Here is an 18,506-nt window from a genome sequence, read left to right as displayed (position 1 = left end):
AAATATAAACATCGGAAGCTAACAATTATAAATATAGTGTACGCGTCAAAATCTTATTGCTTTGGTCCAAGAACCTCGCAACAGAAAATATATAGAACTTCGACACCACGACACTCGGGGGCTTCTAACCCATCAATGAAAAAACAAAGATATCTTATTACGACAGGAGGGAAAATCTCCGAGATAGCAAAACAGTATAAATTCCAGCCAAAGGCCCGGGGGCTCGGTGATCAATAGTAGAAAATATACAGAGTTGACAGCTTTACAATATAGGTTGTGTTTACAAATACACAAAGATGTATCAATGATGGAAATACAACAAGAAGAGGAAAAAGTCTTCAAGGGAAACCTAGCACATGGTCTATGGTTATTCGCTCAGTAGAAGGACGAGTACTATGCTCAGCATAGCTTCCCTTCACGAAGAACTCAGAATCCATCCGAAGAAGTTCATCCATCATATCTTCGGCAACAGGAGTCACCAAATCATCAATCTTGCCCATATTTCTCTTTTTCTTTGCCATCTTCGCCAGGCAAGTAGGAACAATTTGATCTATGGGCAATTTTGGATGGCAAATTTTTATCATCATCATGGCAAATCTTGCGCCAGCAGAAAGTTGAGCCCGCACAAAGCCATGGATTCGAGGAGCATCTCGAAATTTTTCCATTAAAGCTGGAAGGGTCTCTGGCATCTTGTTCCGAGGGAACATGGTGCCATAAACTAAGAATAAAGTCTTCGTACAGAAGTCAAGGAAGTCACGGACTTGAGCCGCGCGATCTTGAAATCTGACGATTTGGCGGGTGCGCTCAGGAGTAACCCAAAAGTTAGATCCATGTTGCGCAGCCAGTCTCAGCAAAACAGCGGTTCGAGCTTCAACACGTTGGTCTTCGGTAGCAGTATCCAGAAACGAGCCTGGCACAGTAAACAAAATATCAAGGAACGAATAGCAAAGAACAACACCCAACACGGTTATGAGCAGGAAACATACCTGTCATGTCCAAACTGGCGTCAGTCATTAGTTGAAGCATATAATTCTCGCGAGAAGAAGTTTCAGCAGCCTCAGCAACAGCAGCATCCTTCGCAGTGATGGCTTCTTTTGCCTGTTGAAGAGCAATTTTCTCTCTCTCGGACGCTTGTCGAGATTGTTCCATCATCGCAAGAGTTTGTTTCTTCATGGATTGAAGTTGTTGTCGAAGTTCTTGCAAATCTTTCGACAAATGTTTGCTTGAAGAACCTTCGAGGGGGTTATCATCGACTAGCATTTTCTTCGAGAAGGAAGAAGCAGGTGAAGCATCGGCAGAGCAAGGATTGGTCGAATAATTATCAAATATTAACTGGAAAAGAGAAGTCCCAATATCAATGATAGTGCCAGGAGGAATTTCATTGATTTCTAGAAAAATTACATGGACATTACAAAAGAAGTTCTCCAAAAGGACTACCAGGATAATTGTCGCCAAAGCTAAAGTGGCGACAAGGGCAAAAGAAACAGAGAAAGCAGAGAAAAGAAAAAAAAAAGGCATGCAACTAGACCTCCGGCCTTGATGAGCTAGGAGTTGCAGATGGCTTGATCCCGAGATAGGCCAGGATTTTCTTCGTGTTGGGCTTGGCTGCCTTGATCAACGACCGCCATTTTGTTTGTTCTATTTGCTCGGTGTCGCCAACCTTCATCCAGTCAACAGTTTGCTGACTGTCAGCGACCAAGGCGACAGTGCTCTCAACAGCGATCTTCATGTTCTCCTGGCGCATCTTCAGTCCAAGATCCTCCGGTGGATTGAAGTCCTTGGCTCGGGCAAGGAAAGTCTTGGGCTCCTCTTTCTTCGGGAAGAAGTAAGGGAATAGCTTCGACAATCCTGCGTTAGCATTCACCACGCCTTCGCGAACTTCTTGGCCATGAAATTCCAGATAAGAGAGTGCGTCAAGGAGAGGATCATTGGTGGGATTCTCAAGATCAAACTCTTGGTTTGTTTGACCTGCCACAGAAAATGTATGTTGGTCGACAGCAAGTAAAAAAAAAGCAAGTCTTGAGAAAAATATAAGGGATCGACAAAGTTACCGAGGAAGCGCCGATTTTGCGTGTTCAAGCGCTTAAGGATCCCCTTTTCACGAGTAGCCTGCGCGGCCTTGTGCTCGTTTAAAGCAGTTTTGGCATCCTCAAGACTTTTTTGCAGATTTTCGACACCAGCAGCTTTTGCATTGGCTTCATCAGCCTCTGCTTTGGCTTGGCTAGCGTCAAGTTCAGCCTTCTTGCGAGTCGTTTCACTTTGCTCCAGTTTCTGAGCAAGAGTGTCGACAAGCCTGTTGGCCTCTGCAAGTTTTTCTGCCAAAATAGAAAAGAATCGTCAAAATAGCGACAAAAATAGGAGCAAGAAATTATAACCAAGGAGCAGCAAAAAATTTATCACCTTCAGTCCTGCTGGCATACTCGCGGTACCCAATGAATTGGGATCCGATGCGAACAAGCTCTTTGATCATGGGCTGTCAAAGAAGAACAGAGAAAGAAAAAATCGGTACGAGAAAAATGTGAAGGCATAAAGAAGCAAACAGAGGAAATATAGATACTGGCAAGAAAGTTAAAAACTTACATCATCTAAGAGCGGATTAGGAGAGCTACCCAACTGAGGGGTAGGCTCCACGATCGTTTCCACCCTTGTCCTTTTTGGTGAAGGAGCAAGAGGGTTTGAAGGAGGAGTGGTGGTGACGACGTTTTGTTGAGGAGGCGAGGATTCTTCTCCCTCAACTGGCGTCTCCGAAACAATTAAAGAATGTGACGTGCTCGTTCGAGGAGCCACGTCACGAGTTGGTACTTCTTCCTCATCATCACTGTGATTAAAGATCGACAGCATAAAAAGCGAGATAAGACAAAAAAAAAATTCGAGTACAGAAATGAGGGGAAATAAAAGTGACTTACACTACTAGGAAAAGGCTTATTGCCGGCGCACCAAAATGGGCTATTGCCGGCGCACCAAGAGCCCGCCGGTGCGAACGCGCCGGTGATAATAGCTTATTGCCGGCGCACCAGTCGGTGCGCCGGCGGTATCTCGCGTTATCCCCGGCGCACCTGTCTAGTTCGCCGGCGGTAAGTTATACAAGAAAACAAAAAAAATTCAAATCTAGATCCAGATCTAGATCTAGATCTAGCTAGTCAACCGTGGTTGTCGTCTATGCGCCAGTGTAGGAGGTGCATGAGGTGCATGAGGATGCTGGAAGCTCCCAAGATTGGCGGGCTGGTGTAGGAGGAGGAGGAGTAGGCCAGAGGAGGAGGAGTAGGCCGGAGGTGGAGGAGCCCGGAGGAGGTGGAGGATGCCGGAGGATGCCGGAGGTGGTGGAGGTGGCCGACGGTGATGGGGGAGGCCGGAGATGTTGGAGGAGGCCGGAGGACGTCGAGGAGGCTGGAGGTGGTGGAGGAGGTCGGAGGACGTCGTGGCCGTCGGTGGAGGAGGAGGATGAGTAGGTCGCCGGAGTAGCTCGCCGCCGCAGAAGCTCGGTATAGAGAAGGAGGAGCAGGAGATGGAGGAGGAGGAGGAGGAGGAGGAGGAAAAGAGAAGGGGAAAGTGAGCACCGCGGGTTGAGTTGTGCCTATATAGCACTCCTTACCGCCGGCGCACCAAGTAGGGTGGTGCGCCGGGGGTATTTTTTTTTTTCACCCAAATCTTAAACCTCAAAAAAGTCCTGTTTCTGTTTTCCAATTGACGAAACCATTTTTTCTCCAAACGGCCGTAGGCGGTTGAATTCGAATAGGAAATTTCGAGTAGATCGATTTTGATATAAAAAAGTTTTTCATCGGAGGTCGTATGCAACCAGAAATCCCGTTTTACCGAAAGATGATGCCATTTTGCATAATACATCGAAATTCAAATTTTCAAATTTTCCCTAAAACTAGATCACATATTACATGGGCATTTCAAAGGATTTTATTTTTTGAATTTTCTATCATTTTCTATTATTTTTTCGAAAACTGAAAAGGCGATTCCCGGGGGGGGGGGGGGTGTGGAGAGAAAAATCCTGGCAACTTACCCCCGGCGCACCTCTATGTTGGTGCGCTGGTGGTAAATTGTCTACCACCGGCGCACCACCATAGAGGTGCGCCGGGGGTAAGGTGCCCAGAATTTTTGGGGGCGGCCAGATCTCTTCGAATTTTATCCCCGGCGCACTAATTTTTTTTGTGCGCCGGCAGTATAGGTCCATCGCCGGCGCGGCGGAAAAGGGGTGCGCCGGCAACACTTTCCACCGGCGCACGTGCAAGGTGGTGCGCCGGCACATATTGCCTCCACCTATAGGCATTTTCCTAGTAGTGTTACGAGCTGATGAGGGATTCAAGATAGGGATCATAAGTTGCCTTCTGACGTGAAGGATCAACTTCTTCGGCTTTGGAGGTGCCGGAATCTTCGACATCATTCTTCTTCCTTTTGTTCCTTGGAGAAACAGCAGGAGGAGGAGATTGCGCCGATGCAGTACCTTCGGAAGCACCATCCTTCTCAGAAGATCCCGCAGATTTTAGAGAATCCACGGGTTCATTCACAAAAGAGGGGGCCTCTTGGTTGTCATCAGTGACAATGGCCCTTTCTTCGACTTCTCCACCTTCAGGAAGAGGAGGAAGCGAGACAAGGTCTGGATGGTTCTGTACAAAATAAAAATAAAATAGGGGAAGATATCAGAAAAGGAGTTATAACAAAGAGAGCAAAGCAATAACAAGACAATCGACAAAGATTACCTTGGGAAGTGGATTGGCGGCGCTGAAAGGTTTTACACGACAAGAAGAAGGGACAGGATCTTTTTTGCTGAGAGATGAGATTTTTCGGACAAGTTTTTCTAAGTCCTTGACCTCCAAATCCACCTACAGCCGATCTGCGTCCTTGTCGCCAGCATATTTCCAGAGAGGGTATTTGCGAGCCTGAAGCGGCTGCACTCTAGTCCTAAGAAAATAAGCCGTAATTTGGATACCCGACAGCTCTTTGCCGCGAGTATTTTGCAACTCGTGGATGCGAGCCATCAAGGTTTCTGTCGACGCCTTTTCTTCTTCGGTAGCCTCTGCGTCCCAGGAGCGGCGGCGAAGGATTTTTTCGGCGCCATCAAAAGGAGGGATGTTGTCTTCAGCACATCCGTGGTTCTCCTCCTGAATATACAGCCACTTCTTGCGCCACCCTTGAACTGAGTCAGGTAGTTTGACATCGAAGTAGTCGACAGTGGGCCGAACAGAAATTACAACGCCGCCTATATTATAGGCGACATTGGGCGAGCCATTACGGCGGCAGAAGAAAATGCGTTTCCATAGCGCCCAGTTAGGCTGGACGCCAAGGAAGGCCTCGCAAAGGGTTATGAAAATGGAGATATGGAGGATTGAATTTGGCGTGAGGTGGTGGAGTTGCAGACCGTAGATAAATAGCAGTCCACGGAGAAAAGGATGAATGGGGGCGGAAAGACCGCGGATGAGGTGGTCAACAAAACTTACCCGGTACCCCATTGGAGGGGTTGGGTAGCTCTCCTCACTGGGGAAGCACAGCGCTTTGGGCTTCTTGCTGATTCCCAGTTTCTTCAGCATGTTGATGTCCTGAGTGGAAATCTTCGATCTTTCCCACTCCGCCGCCCCCAGATCCACGGCAGCCATGGAGGATTCCGGCGTACTGTGCCTTGTCAACCGCCGCGGTGGCATCAACAATGGCGCAGGGTTTGCAGCTTGGAGGCGAGGAGCTTAGGAAGCTGTGGGTCGCAGGAGGAGAATTCGCAGATGAGAGCAGGAGAACGGCGCGAGCGGAAGTGCTCAAGGAGGAAGAAGGAGTGTTTATATAGAGGTGCGATGAAGCGGCGGACCGTTGGATGAGGAAAGTGTGCGGCAGATGATAGCCACGTGGAAACAAGGGTAAAAAAGTTTTTTCACATTGGAGAAGTTACGGTGCGTGCGCCAGAAAAAGCGGAGGACGTGTGTCCCCCACTCGTACGACGTGTCAAGATAGTGGATCAATTGGGCCCGCAAGGCAGCGGGAGAAGACTTGTCGCAAATTTTTGACTGGCAATCGTGGCTATCGTCAGCAACAACGTCACCTTGAGAGAAGAAAAAATTCGACTCAACAGCTTCATAAAAGGCGACATGGGAAAATAATGCTGAGCCTTTGATCAAATACAAGTTTTTGATCAAATGCTCGGGGGCTACTTTGGAAAAAAGAAAAAGATCCAGAAAGACAAAATAGAAATGGCGTGAGCCTATGATCAAATACAAATATTTGCTCATAGCCTCGGGGGCTACTCCCATCGGGAGCGCTGTTCGCGCACCCGAGAAATTATAAAACTTCGGGAGATAAAAAGAAAATATAGCGGCATAAGGCGTGGAGCCTAAAACCACGTACAAGTCCTTGGCTGTAGCCTCGGGGGCTATTCCCATCGGGAACGCTGTTCGCGTGCCCGATGAAATCATAAAAAAAAAAGAGGAGAGAGAAAAGAATGAAAGAGAAAAAAGAAAGATAGCAGAGCAAAAAGAGTATATTTCGAGTTATAAATAACTCTGCATATACTCCCATCGGGAGACTGATATAAGTCATCTTTGACTCGATAAAATGTGTCATTCCAACAGCCGAATAAGCACTCGACAATATATTCTCAGAACGCCAAAGTTGCGATCAATTTCTGAATGCCGCAAATTTGCGAAGGAAGACCCTAGATCCGTTCTGCTGGGCGTGGCATCGCCGAAGACTGCGCTCTGCTACTTTTATCCGTATCAACAGATACGAAGAAAAATCCTAACGGACGCGTTAGGTACCCGATAAATTTTACTGGGACTCGACAGAATGGTAAGACCTTAAGCGGCACCTGTCAAAGTTTGCACCAGTATCCCGAGATCATGTCCAGGGACGTGGTCTTGAAGTAGGTTTTTGCGGATTGCCACTAGATCAGTTAACTAGTACCTGATCCGTCAGATGAACTAGCCCCAACTACCGTTATCCCTGTGCAATATAGAAGTTTATGAGGAGAAATATAGAAAAGTTGAAGTTGTCAAATAAAAATAAACAGTGGAGATTTTCCTTAACTCTGCGATTCAAGCAAAATCTCGGGGGCTACTGACATAGGCATCCCAAATGGGCCTGCCGAAGATAGTACCCGGGGTTTACTGAAGGCCCATTACCCGAAGAATAAGAAGATTCGGGAGCCCAAGATATTATTAAGGAAGACTAGAGTTGTAATAGGAAGTGTTATTTGTAATCTTACGGGATGAGTTAGAAACCTTCCCGGACTCTGTAACTTGTACGGCACGAATCCCTCGGCTCCGCCTCCTATATAAGGGGGAGTCGAGGGACGCAGAAATCATCGAATCATTGTTTACAAACCCTAGTTTCATAATCGTCGAGTACTTTTCGGCTGAAACCTTCGAGATCTACTTGCCCTCTACTTCCAACTAAACCCTAGTCTACAATCCGTAGGCATTGACAAGTTAATACCTTGTCATCCGTCGACCTTGCCCAGCCTCCTCGTCGCCGGATCCGCCTCCCGCCTCCACGTCCGACCTTGCCCCAGACTCCTCGTCGCCGGATCCGCCTCCCGCCTCCACGTCCGACCTTGCCCAGCCTCCTCGTCGTCGTGCGCTACGCCTTGCAGTCCCAACGGCGTCGTCCCTGCCGTCTCCCTCCCGATAGAACCTTCCAAACCCTAAGGAGAACCAGCAATGGCGCACATGCAAGGATTCAAATATTTACCCCGTAACCACCGCCTATCGCCGGCATCAACTCCACCTGATCGACGTAATTTTCGGGTCCAACTCCGATTCTAATGCCGTGGGGCCGGCGGAAACAGTTATCACCAAAGATACGTACAATATCTACGTGGCATCCGATCATCTATGTGGAAAATGACGTGGAGTATAATTATACGCGACTAATACGGCCCCACCATCTCGAACGGGTATCCCACCTAAACGTCGTTCACCAGGGGCTCTCGGTACTGGAGTTATTATCGACGAAGGCTTAAGTAGGCGGAAGAGGTAGGTTTAGGGGCGCCACGAGAGGCCCACACCACAGGCCGGCGCGGCCAGGGCCTGGGCCGCGCCGCCCTGGTGTGTGGCTGCCTCGTCGCCCCACTTCGTATCTCCCCCGGTGTTCTGGAAGCTTCGTGGAAAAATAAGATCCTGGGCGTTGATTTCATCCAATTCCGAGAATATTTCCTTACTAGGATTTCTGAAACCAAAAACAGCATAAAACAACTGGCTCTTCGGCATCTTGTTAATAGGTTAGTGCCGGAAAATGCATAAATATGACATAAAGTATGTATAAAACATGTAGGTATCATCAATAAAGTAGCATGGAACATAAGAAATTATCGATACGTTGGAGACGTATCAATATCCACAAGCTTAGTTCCTACTCGTCCCGAGTAGGTAAACGATAACAAAGATAATTTCTGAAGTGACATGCCATCATAATCTTGATCAATACTATTGTAAGCACATGTAATGAATGCAGCGATTCGAAGCAATGTTAATGCAATGAGTAAACAATTGAATCATATAGCAAAGACTTTTCGTGAATAGTACTTTCAAGACAAGCATCAATAAGTCTTGCATAAGAGTTAACTCATAAAGCAATAAATTCAAAGTAAAGGTATTGAAGCAACACAAAGGAAGATTAAGTTTCAGCGGTTGCTTTCAACTTATAACATGTATATCTCATGGATATTGTAAACATAAAGTAATATAATAAGTGCAATATGCAAGTATGTAGGAATCAATGCACGGTTCACAAAAGTGTTTGCTTCTTGAGATGGAGAGAAATAGGTGAACTGACTCAACATAAAAGTAGAAGAAAGGCCCTTCACAGAGGGAAGCATGTATTGCTATGTTTGTGCTAGAGCTTTGATTTTGAAAACAAGAAACAATTTTGTCAACGGTAGTAATAAAGCATATGTATCATGTAAATTATATCCTACAAGTTGAAAGCCTCATGCATAGTATACCAATAGTGCCCGCACCTTGTCCTAATTAGCTAGGATTACCTGGATTATCATCGCAATACATATGTTTTAACCAAGTGTTACAAAGGGGTACCTCTATGCCGCCTGTACAAAGGTCTAAGGAGAAAGCTCGCATTGGATTTCTCGCTTTTGATTATTCTCAACTTAGACATCCATACCGGGACAACATAGACAATAGATAATGGACTCCTCTTTAATGCATAAGCATTTAGCAACAATTAATATTCTCATATGAGATTGAGGATATTTGTCCAAAACTGAAACTTCCACCATGGGTCATGGCTTTAGTTAGCGGCCCAATGTTCTTCTCTAACAATATGCATGCTCAAACCATTCAACTCATGGTAAATCGCCCTTACTTCAGACAAGACGAACATGCATAGCAACTCACATGATATTCAACAAAGTGTTGATGGCGTCCCCAGGAACATGGTTATCGCTCAACAAGCAACTTAATAAGAGATAAAGTGCATAAGTACATATTCAATACCACAATAGTTTTTAGGCTATTTGTCCCATGAGCTATATATTGCAAAGGCGAAGAATGGAAATTTAAAGGTAGCACTCAAGCAATTTACTTTGGAATGGCGGAGAAATACCATGTACTAGGTAGGTATGGTGGACACAAGTGGCATAGTGTTTGGCTCAAGGATTTTGGATGCATGAGAAGTATTCCCTCTCGATACAAGGTTTAGGCTAGCAAGGTTATTTGAAACAAACACAAGTATGAAACGGTACAGCAAAACTCACATAAAAGACATATTGTAAGCATTATAAGACTCTACACCGTCTTCCTTGTTGTTCGACCCTTACTAGAAATTGTCTAGACCTTAGAGAGACCAATTATGCAAACCAAATTTTAGCAAGCTCTATGTATTTCTTCATTAATAGGTGCAAAGTATATGATGCAAGAGCTTAAACATGAGCACAACAATTGCCAAGTATCACATTATTCAAGACATTTTACCAATTACTACATGTAGCATTTCCCGTTTTCAACCATATAACAATTAACGAAGCAGATTCAACCTTCGCCATGAATATTATGAGTAAAGCCTAAGGACATATTTGTCCATATGCAACAGCGGAGCGTGTATCTCTCCCACACAATGAATGGTAGGATCCAACTTTATTCAAACAAAACAAAAACAAAAGCATACAGACGCTCCAAGCAAAGTACATAAGATGTGATGGAATAAAAATATAATTTCACTAGAGGAACCTGATAATGTTGTCGATGAAGAAGGGGATGCCTTGGGCATCCCCAAGCTTAGACGCTTGAGTCTTCTTGAAATATGCAGGGGTGAACCACCGGGGCATCCCCAAGCTTAGAGCTTTCAATCTCCTTGATCATATTGTATCATCCTCCTCTCTTGATCCTTGAAAACTTCCTCCACACCAAACTCAAAACAACTCATTAGAGGGTTAGTGCATAATCAAAATTCACATGTTCAGAGGTGACATAATCATTCTTAAGACTTCTGAACATTGCACAAAGCTACTGAAAGTTAATGGAATAAAGAAATCCATCAAGCATAGCAAAACAGGCAATGCGAAATAAAAGGCAGAATCTATCAAAACAGAACAGTTCGTAAAGATGAATTTCTAAGAGGCACCAGACTTGCTCAAATGAAAATGCTCAAATTGAATGAAAGTTGCATAAATATCTGAGGATCACTCACGTAAATTATCAGAATTTTCTGATTTACCTACAGAGAATTCTGCCCAGATTCGTGACAGCAAGAAATCTGTTTCTGCGCAGTAATCCAAATCTAGTATGAACCTTACTATCAAAGACTTTACTTGGCACAACAATGCAAAAAAACTAAGATAAGGAGAGGTTGCTACAGTAGTAACAACTTCCAAGACTCAAATATAAAACAAAAGTGCAGTAGTAAAATCATGGGTTGTCTCCCATAAGCGCTTTTCTTTAACACCTTTCAGCTAGGCGCAGAAAGTGTGTATCAAGTGTTATCAAGAGATGAAACATTGGCATCATTTTCACAATTTATCCCATTAGGTATCTTAGATGCTCCTTTTTCTATAGTGGTATTAAGAGCTTTATCAATTTTAGGCCTATAATAGTTCTTTGGTTTAGGCACCTTAGAGACATACATGAACTTTTGCTCCTTACCCACATAAGCTTTCTCTCTAAACTTAATAGACGAAAAAGTTGAACCTAAGGTTCCCATAGCTTCTTCAAGTTCACTAATCCTTTGGGTTTGATTATCATGAGTAGCACAAGCTTCTAGGATGGCGATTCTCTCATTAATTCCACCTAGAGATTTGTGAAGTTTATCAGTGCTGTTAAGTAATTCTCCCAACTTAGTCTCAATACTTGGAAGATTTTGCTCTATGGTTTCTAACTTTTTCATGACATCTTCGAAAGAGATTTCAGTTTTAGCTTCATTAATAGGTGGTATTCCAAATAGACTCTCAATTATGCAACTAGCTTCTAAAGCGGGAGTGCCTAGGAAATTACCCCCCGCAAGACAATCAAGAACATATCTATTCCAGCTAGAGATACCAACATAAAAATTCCTAAGTAAGATAGTGGTGGAGTGTTTCTTAGTGCACCTATTATGAGCATCACTAATTCTATACCAAGCATCTTTTAAACATTCTCCCCCCTGTTGCTTAAACGAACGAACTTCAACTTCAGGATTACTCATTTTTAGCAATAGTAAATAAAGCAAACTAGATAAAGTAAATGCAAGTAACTAATTTTTTGTGTGTTTTTAATATGGCAAACAAGATAGCAAATAAAGTAAAGCTAGCAACTATTTTTTTTTGTGTTTTGATATAATGCAGCAAACAAAGTAGTAAATAAAATAAAGCAAGGCAAAAACAAAGTAAAGAGATTGGAGGTGGAGACTCCCCTTGCAGCGTGTCTTGATCTCCCCGGCAACGGCGCCAGAAAACAGTCTTGATACGCGTACATCACGCGTTCGTTGGGAACCCCAAGAGGAAGGTGTGATGCGTACAGCGGCAAATTTTCCCTCAGTAAGAAACCAAGGTTTATCGAACCAGTAGGAGCCAAGAAGCACGTTGAAGGTTGATGGCGGCGAAGTGTAGTGCGGCGCAACACCAGGGATTCCGGCGCCAACGTGGAACCTGCACAACACAACCAAAATACTTTGTCCCAACGTAACAGTGAGGTTGTCAATCTCACCGGCTTGCTGTAACAAAGGATTAGATGTATATTGTGGATGATGATTGTTTGCAGAAAACAGTAGAACGAGTATTGCAGTTGATTGTATTCGATGTAATAGAATGGACCGGGGTCCACAGTTCACTAGTGGTGTCTCTCCGATAAGAATAAGCATGTTGGGTGAACAAATTACAGTTGGGCAATTTACAAATAAAGAGGGCATGACCATGCACATACATGTTATGATGGGTATTATGAGATTTAATTGGGCATTACGACAAAGTACATAGACCGCTATCCAGCATGCATCTATGCCTAAAAAGTCCATCTTCAGGTTATCATCCGAACCCCCTGCAGTATTAAGTTGCAAACAACAGACAATTGCATTAAGTATGGTGCGTAATGTAATCAACAAATATATCCTTAGACATAGCATTGATGTTTTATCCCTACTGGCAACAGCACATCCACAACCTTAGAGGTTGCTGTCACTCCCCCAGATTTAATGGAGGCATGAACCCACTATCGAGCATAAATACTCCCTCTTGGAGTTACAAGCAAAAACTTGGCCAGAGCCTCTACTAGCAACGGAGAGCATGCAAGATCATAAACAACACATAGATAGATTGATAATCAACATAGCATAGTATTCCATATTCACCAGATCCCAACAAACACAACATGTAGCATTACAGATAGATGATCTTGATCATGTTAGGCAGCTCACAAGATCCAACAATGATAGCACAATTAGGAGAAGACGGCCATCTAGCTACTGCTATGGACCCATAGTCCAGGGGTGAACTACTCACACATCACTCCGGAGGCGACCATGGCAGGGTGCCGGAGGCGATCTCCTGAATCCCCCGAGATGGGATTGGCGGCGGCGGCGTCTCTGGAAGGTTTTCCGTATCGTGGCTCTCGGTACTGGAGTTATTATCGACGAAGGCTTAAGTAGGCGGAAGACGTAGGTTTAGGGGCGCCACGAGAGGCCCACACCACAGGCCGGCGCGGCCAGGGCCTGGGCCGCGCCGCCCTGGTGTGTGGCTGCCTCGTCGCCCCACTTCGTATCTCCCCCGGTGTTCTGGAAGCTTCGTGAAAAAATAAGATCCTGGGCGTTGATTTCGTCCAATTCCGAGATTATTTCCTTACTAGGATTTCTGAAACCAAAAACAGCAGAAAACAGCAACTGGCTCTTCGGCATCTTGTTAATAGGTTAGTGCCGGAAAATGCATAAATATGACATAAAGTATGTATAAAACATGTAGGTATCATCAATAAAGTAGCATGGAACATAAGAAATTATCGATACGTTGGAGACGTATCAATATCAACATGTGGAGGAATGACATGCGGAAGAAGCTTAATCCAGAAACTCGCTTCCGACCAATTCAAGAGGAATTGGCAGGATTTTTGATGAAGGAAGTCCTCCATCCTAAAGGAGAACACTATTACGAGCACAAAGAACTTCTAATTTGATAAATTGTATATGAAAACTTGTTTGAAGTTGTTCTTGTATATGGTCACCCGAGACTAAATATTATATATTTCTCTTGAATTGTTCTTGTTTGAAATTTCAAACTTGTTTGAAATTATATATTCATATGCATCAACGTGTAACGTGTATATAGTAGCGTAGAATATGTGTACTGAAACTTCTTTGAAATTAAAATAAAACACAAAATAAAATATAAAAGAAATGAAACACACAAAAAGAAATCAGATTTAGGGGGGTAAAAACCCTAAACATGCGGAGACCTTTAGTCCCGGTTGGCATGGCCAACCGCGACTAAAGATCCTCCGTCCCGACGAGCGTCTGCCGCCCACGTGGATGGGCCTTTAGTCGCGGTTCGTAAGAAACCGCGACTAAAGGGAGGGGGGACCTTTAGTCTCGTATAATTAGTTCCGGTTGCGCAACCGGGACTAAATCCCGTTATCAATCGGGACTAAAACCCCTTTTTCTACCAGTGCAATCTGGCTCAATATCTCCATAATGCTCAAGTATTCTTCGCGGCATTTCACTGCTCAATGTCTCTATAATCTGGGGTTTAGTATCCTTGCAATAAATTTGTAGGTATGGTGTGATGCCACGACCCGATTGGTTAACAACACAAAGCACCGGTATTTCATGGAGAAATAACCGAATAACTTGTTTGACGTCGCTAGAAAGCTGAGAATATGAAACGTTAATGTCGAAAACGTAGAAGGTCGTGACAAATATTGCGAGGACGATCCTTCTGATGACAACCATAAGAAGAAAGTACACAAATAATATGGCTAAACAAGATCTAAAGGACCATACCTAGAAAGATTTATCATTCCGTCACTATCACTTTTAATTGTTTGTCCAACGGCTGCCGAGGTTAGACTGGCGGCGGCTCCGCGGCATATGCCAGACTATATTATCCGTGGGCGCCTAACATGGGCTGATAAGCTAGGCATGGAAGATGACCTAACAAGTCCAAGTCAGGGGGCAAGAAAGTTCATATCCGGCCCTTAATTAACCCACGCACGCAGCCCATAGTCTTGATCGCCCGACGCAGCATCCATGTTGCCCATTAATTAAGTTGCTAGACCCTATAAAGAGCAAGTGAGCAGCATACTACAGAGAGCATTCTGCGAGTGCAGAGGTGAGGTGCAGAGGAGGTAGCTTTGCTTAAAACGTCTGGAAACAACGATGAAGAGTAGCACGGTCATGGTGATCGTACTTCTCCAGACCGTTCTGGTCATGGGAATCCTAGCGGAGGTGAATGGTACGTTATCTAACGCTTGATGCCACTATCTGATTGCCTTCTTGTTTCCTAAGCGTTGGATTTGTGTGATTGACCGATGTGACAAACGCGTGTAGCCCAGGGGTACTTCCCGAAGTGCTGCAACAATTGCAGGTCCTTCTCGGGGGCCATGTTCTGTGACGACGTGATGTACAAGTGCCCTCCGACCTGTGCGTGGTGCCGCGCGGTGCAGGTGCGCCCTGTTAAGACGTTTAGGTGTGCCGACGGGAGAACTGCCGACGGCAGCTGCCATCCGTGCAAGAATCACTGATCAAGATATGCTACGTGTGTGCAAGAATCACTGATCAAGATATGCTACGTCGTGCTTGTGCAAATGGTGTACACTCGTGTCTGTCGATGTTGTTGCTGTCGAGAAATAAAGGTCGTTGCCTGCCGATCAGCTATCCCTTGGTGCATGTACCTAGTGCATCCATGAAGAAACGCCTGTGTTTACTGTACGTCTCTTGTTAAAACCACAAAATGTTCCATTGCCCAATGCTCTGCTATCAGAACCCAATATACTAAGAGCTCGTTTGGCACCCATCGTTTTATTTTATTTGGCAAAAAATAAAATACTCCTAAAATAATATTGACGATATCATTTTATTTGGGAAAACCACAGAAATGGCAGAGTACCAAAAGGAATTAGGGTTAGGCATGAGATAAAAACCATAGAATTCTCAAATGAATTCCGTAACCAATTCCCTGGCGACCAAATATTTATTCTTCATGGGAACTTTATCCTTTCAGAACAGCTTTGTCACGCTTATCATCGGACCACTACAAAGAGGTACATCGATTTGGTCCAGAACAGTCCAGAGGTTTTAAGTTTCCAGCAAACTAAGTTCCCTTTGCAGGTCGTTCTAGTCACCAATTCATTAATCTTTTGTTCTATTTGGAAAAGATGGATCAAATTCTATAAGAGTCAAAAATTCTCACAGCAGGCCTAATCTATTTTGCAAGACACTAGGAAGAATTAGAGCAGACTGCTCACCATGTACTGTAGAAAAAAAAAGATGTATGTAGAACTACAGCCCTACACAAGCAAACATGCAGGGCGCGCACGTGAGCCCTGCGAAGGTCACGTTTTGCTTTTCTTTTCCCCTCTTCTTGCTACGGTACTCGTGAGAGGCGAAAAGGAGAAGCCAAGTTTCCCTTGTCTCGCTGGCGGTCAGACCGCCGGTTCCCTCCCTCTCCGCATGCTGCTTCGGCGGCGGGAGAGCGGGGGAACCGCGGATCTGTGTGTCCGGCATGTAGATAGTAGGGCTAGTTGGTCTGCCGGCGGCGCTGTGGTGGTGGAGGCGGCGCCGGGAGAAATAAAGGTGCTTCAGCTCATTCTCCACTGCGGCGACGCTTCCCATGGTGACGTCAGAGAGCTGGAAGCCGTGTCTGCCCAGGGATTGATACGCGTAAAGCACACATCCGTTGGGAACCCCAAGAGGAGGTGTGATGCGTACAGCAGCAAGTTTTCCCTCAGTAAGAAACCAAGATTATCGAACCAGTAGGAGTCAAGGAGCATGTGAAGGTTGTTGGCGACGAAGTGTAGTGCGGCGCAACACCAGGGATTCCGGCGCTAACGTGGAACCTGCACAACACAATCAAAGTACTTTGCTCCAACGTAACAGTGAGGTTGTCAATCTCACCGGCTTGTTGTAACAAAGGATTAGATGTATAGTGTAGAAGATGATGTTTGTGAAGAACAGTAAAGAACAATGTTTGCAGTAGATTGTATTCAATGTAAAAGAATGGACTGGGGTCCATAGTTCACTAGTGGTGTCTCCCCAATAAGAAATAGCATGTTGGGTGAACAAATTACAGTTGGGCAATTGACAAATAAAGAGGGCATAACAATGCACATACATATCATGATGAGTAGTGTGAAATTCAATTGGGCATTACGACAAAGTACATAGACCGCTATCCAGCATGCATCTATGCCTAAAAAGTCCACCTTCATGTTAGCATCCGCACCCCTTCCAGTATTAAGTTGCAAACAACAGACAATTGCATTAAGTATGGTGCATAATGTAATCAACACAAATATCCTTAGACAAAGCATTGATGTTTTATCCCTAGTGGCAACAGCACATCCACAACCTTAGAACTTTCTGTCACTGTCCAAGATTAAATGGAGGCATGAACCCACTATCGAGCATAAATACTCCCTCTTGGAGTTACAAGTATCAACTTGACCAGAGCCTCTACTAGCAACGGAGAGCATGCTGTTGGAGATATGCCCAAGAGGCAATAATAAATGGTTATTATATATCTTTGTGTTTATAATAATGTTTACATACCATGCTATAATTGTATTAACCGAAACATTGATACATGCGTGTTATGTGAACAACAAGGAGTCCCTAGTGAAGCCTCTTGTATAACTAGCTTGTTGATTAATAGATGATCATGGTTTCGTGATCATGAACATTGGATGTTATTAATAACAAGGTTATGTCATTATATGAATGATGTAATGGACACACCCAATTAAGCGTAGCATAAGATCACGTCATTAAGTTATTTGCTATAAACTTTCGATACATAGTTACCTAGTCCTTATGACCATGAGATCATGTAAATCACTTATACCGGAAAGGTACTTTGATTACATCAAACGCCACTGCGTAAATGGGTGGTTATAAAGGTGGGATTAAGTATCCGGAAAGTATGAGTTGAGGCATATGGATCAACAGTGGGATTTGTCCATCCCGATGACTGATAGATATACTCTGGGCCCTCTCGGTGGAATGTCGTCTAATGTCATGCAAGCATATGAATAAGTTCATAAGAGACCACATACCACGGTACGAGTAAAGAGTACTTGTCAGGAGATGAGGTTGAACAAGGTATAAAGTGATACCGATGATCAAACCTCGGACAAGTAAAATATCGCGTGACAAAGGGAATTGGTATCGTATGTGAATGGTTCATTCGATCACTAAGTCATCGTTGAATATGTGGGAGCCATTATGGATCTCCAGATCCCGCTATTGGTTATTGGTTGGAGAGAGTACTCAACCATGTCCGCATAGTTCACGAACCGTAGGGTGACACACTTAAGGTTTGATGTTGAAATGGTAGAACTTGAATATGGAATGGAGTTCGAAGTTTTGTTCGAAGTCCCGGATGGGATCCCGGACATCACGAGGAGTTCCGGAATGGTCCGGAGAATAAGATTCATATATAGGAAGTCATTTTATAAGATTTAAAATGATCCGGAAGATTCTATGGAAGGTTCTAGAAGGTTCTACAAAAGTCCGGAAGGAATCACTAAGGAAGGAGGAGTCCCGGAGGGACTCCACCTCCCCATGGCCGGCCAACCCTAGAGGGTGGAGTCCAAGGTGGACTCCACCAAAGGGGGCCGGCCACTCCCTCACATGGAAGGGGGGAATCCCACCCCAAGTGGGATTCCCACCTTGGATAGGTTTCCCTACTACATGGAAGGTTCTTGTGTTGGAGTCTTATTCGAAGACTTGTAGTCCAACACTTGGGGATCCACCTATATAATGAGGGGCATAGGGGAGGGGGCCGGCCACCACAAGCCCATAGCTTGGCCGCAACCCTAGGTGGCCGGCCACCCCCTCTCCCAAACCCTAGCCGCCCCCTCTCTCCTCCTCTTCTCCCGCACGCTTAG

At 44.7% G+C, this 18,506-nt stretch overlaps 1 protein-coding gene across 1 annotated transcript; it reads left to right on the top strand.

Annotated features, from left to right (window-relative positions):
* The first annotated feature begins 14,725 nt into the window (after window positions 1-14,725).
* On the top strand, window positions 14,726-15,368 carry LOC127304183 (Bowman-Birk type wound-induced proteinase inhibitor WIP1). The gene is made up of 2 exons (XM_051334906.2): window positions 14,726-14,854; window positions 14,950-15,368. The coding sequence occupies exons 1-2, from the start codon at window positions 14,779-14,781 to the stop codon at window positions 15,141-15,143; spliced, it is 270 nt and encodes an 89-aa protein (XP_051190866.1). The 5' UTR covers window positions 14,726-14,778; the 3' UTR covers window positions 15,144-15,368.
* Window positions 15,369-18,506: the final 3,138 nt, after the last annotated feature.

The sequence above is a fragment of the Lolium perenne genome, chromosome 1, assembly GCF_019359855.2.
Source record: "Lolium perenne isolate Kyuss_39 chromosome 1, Kyuss_2.0, whole genome shotgun sequence".
NCBI classification, from domain to species: Eukaryota; Viridiplantae; Streptophyta; class Magnoliopsida; order Poales; family Poaceae; genus Lolium; species Lolium perenne.
The sequence above is the reverse complement of the archived record's forward strand: the minus strand, read 5'-3'. Positions and strand labels throughout refer to the sequence as shown.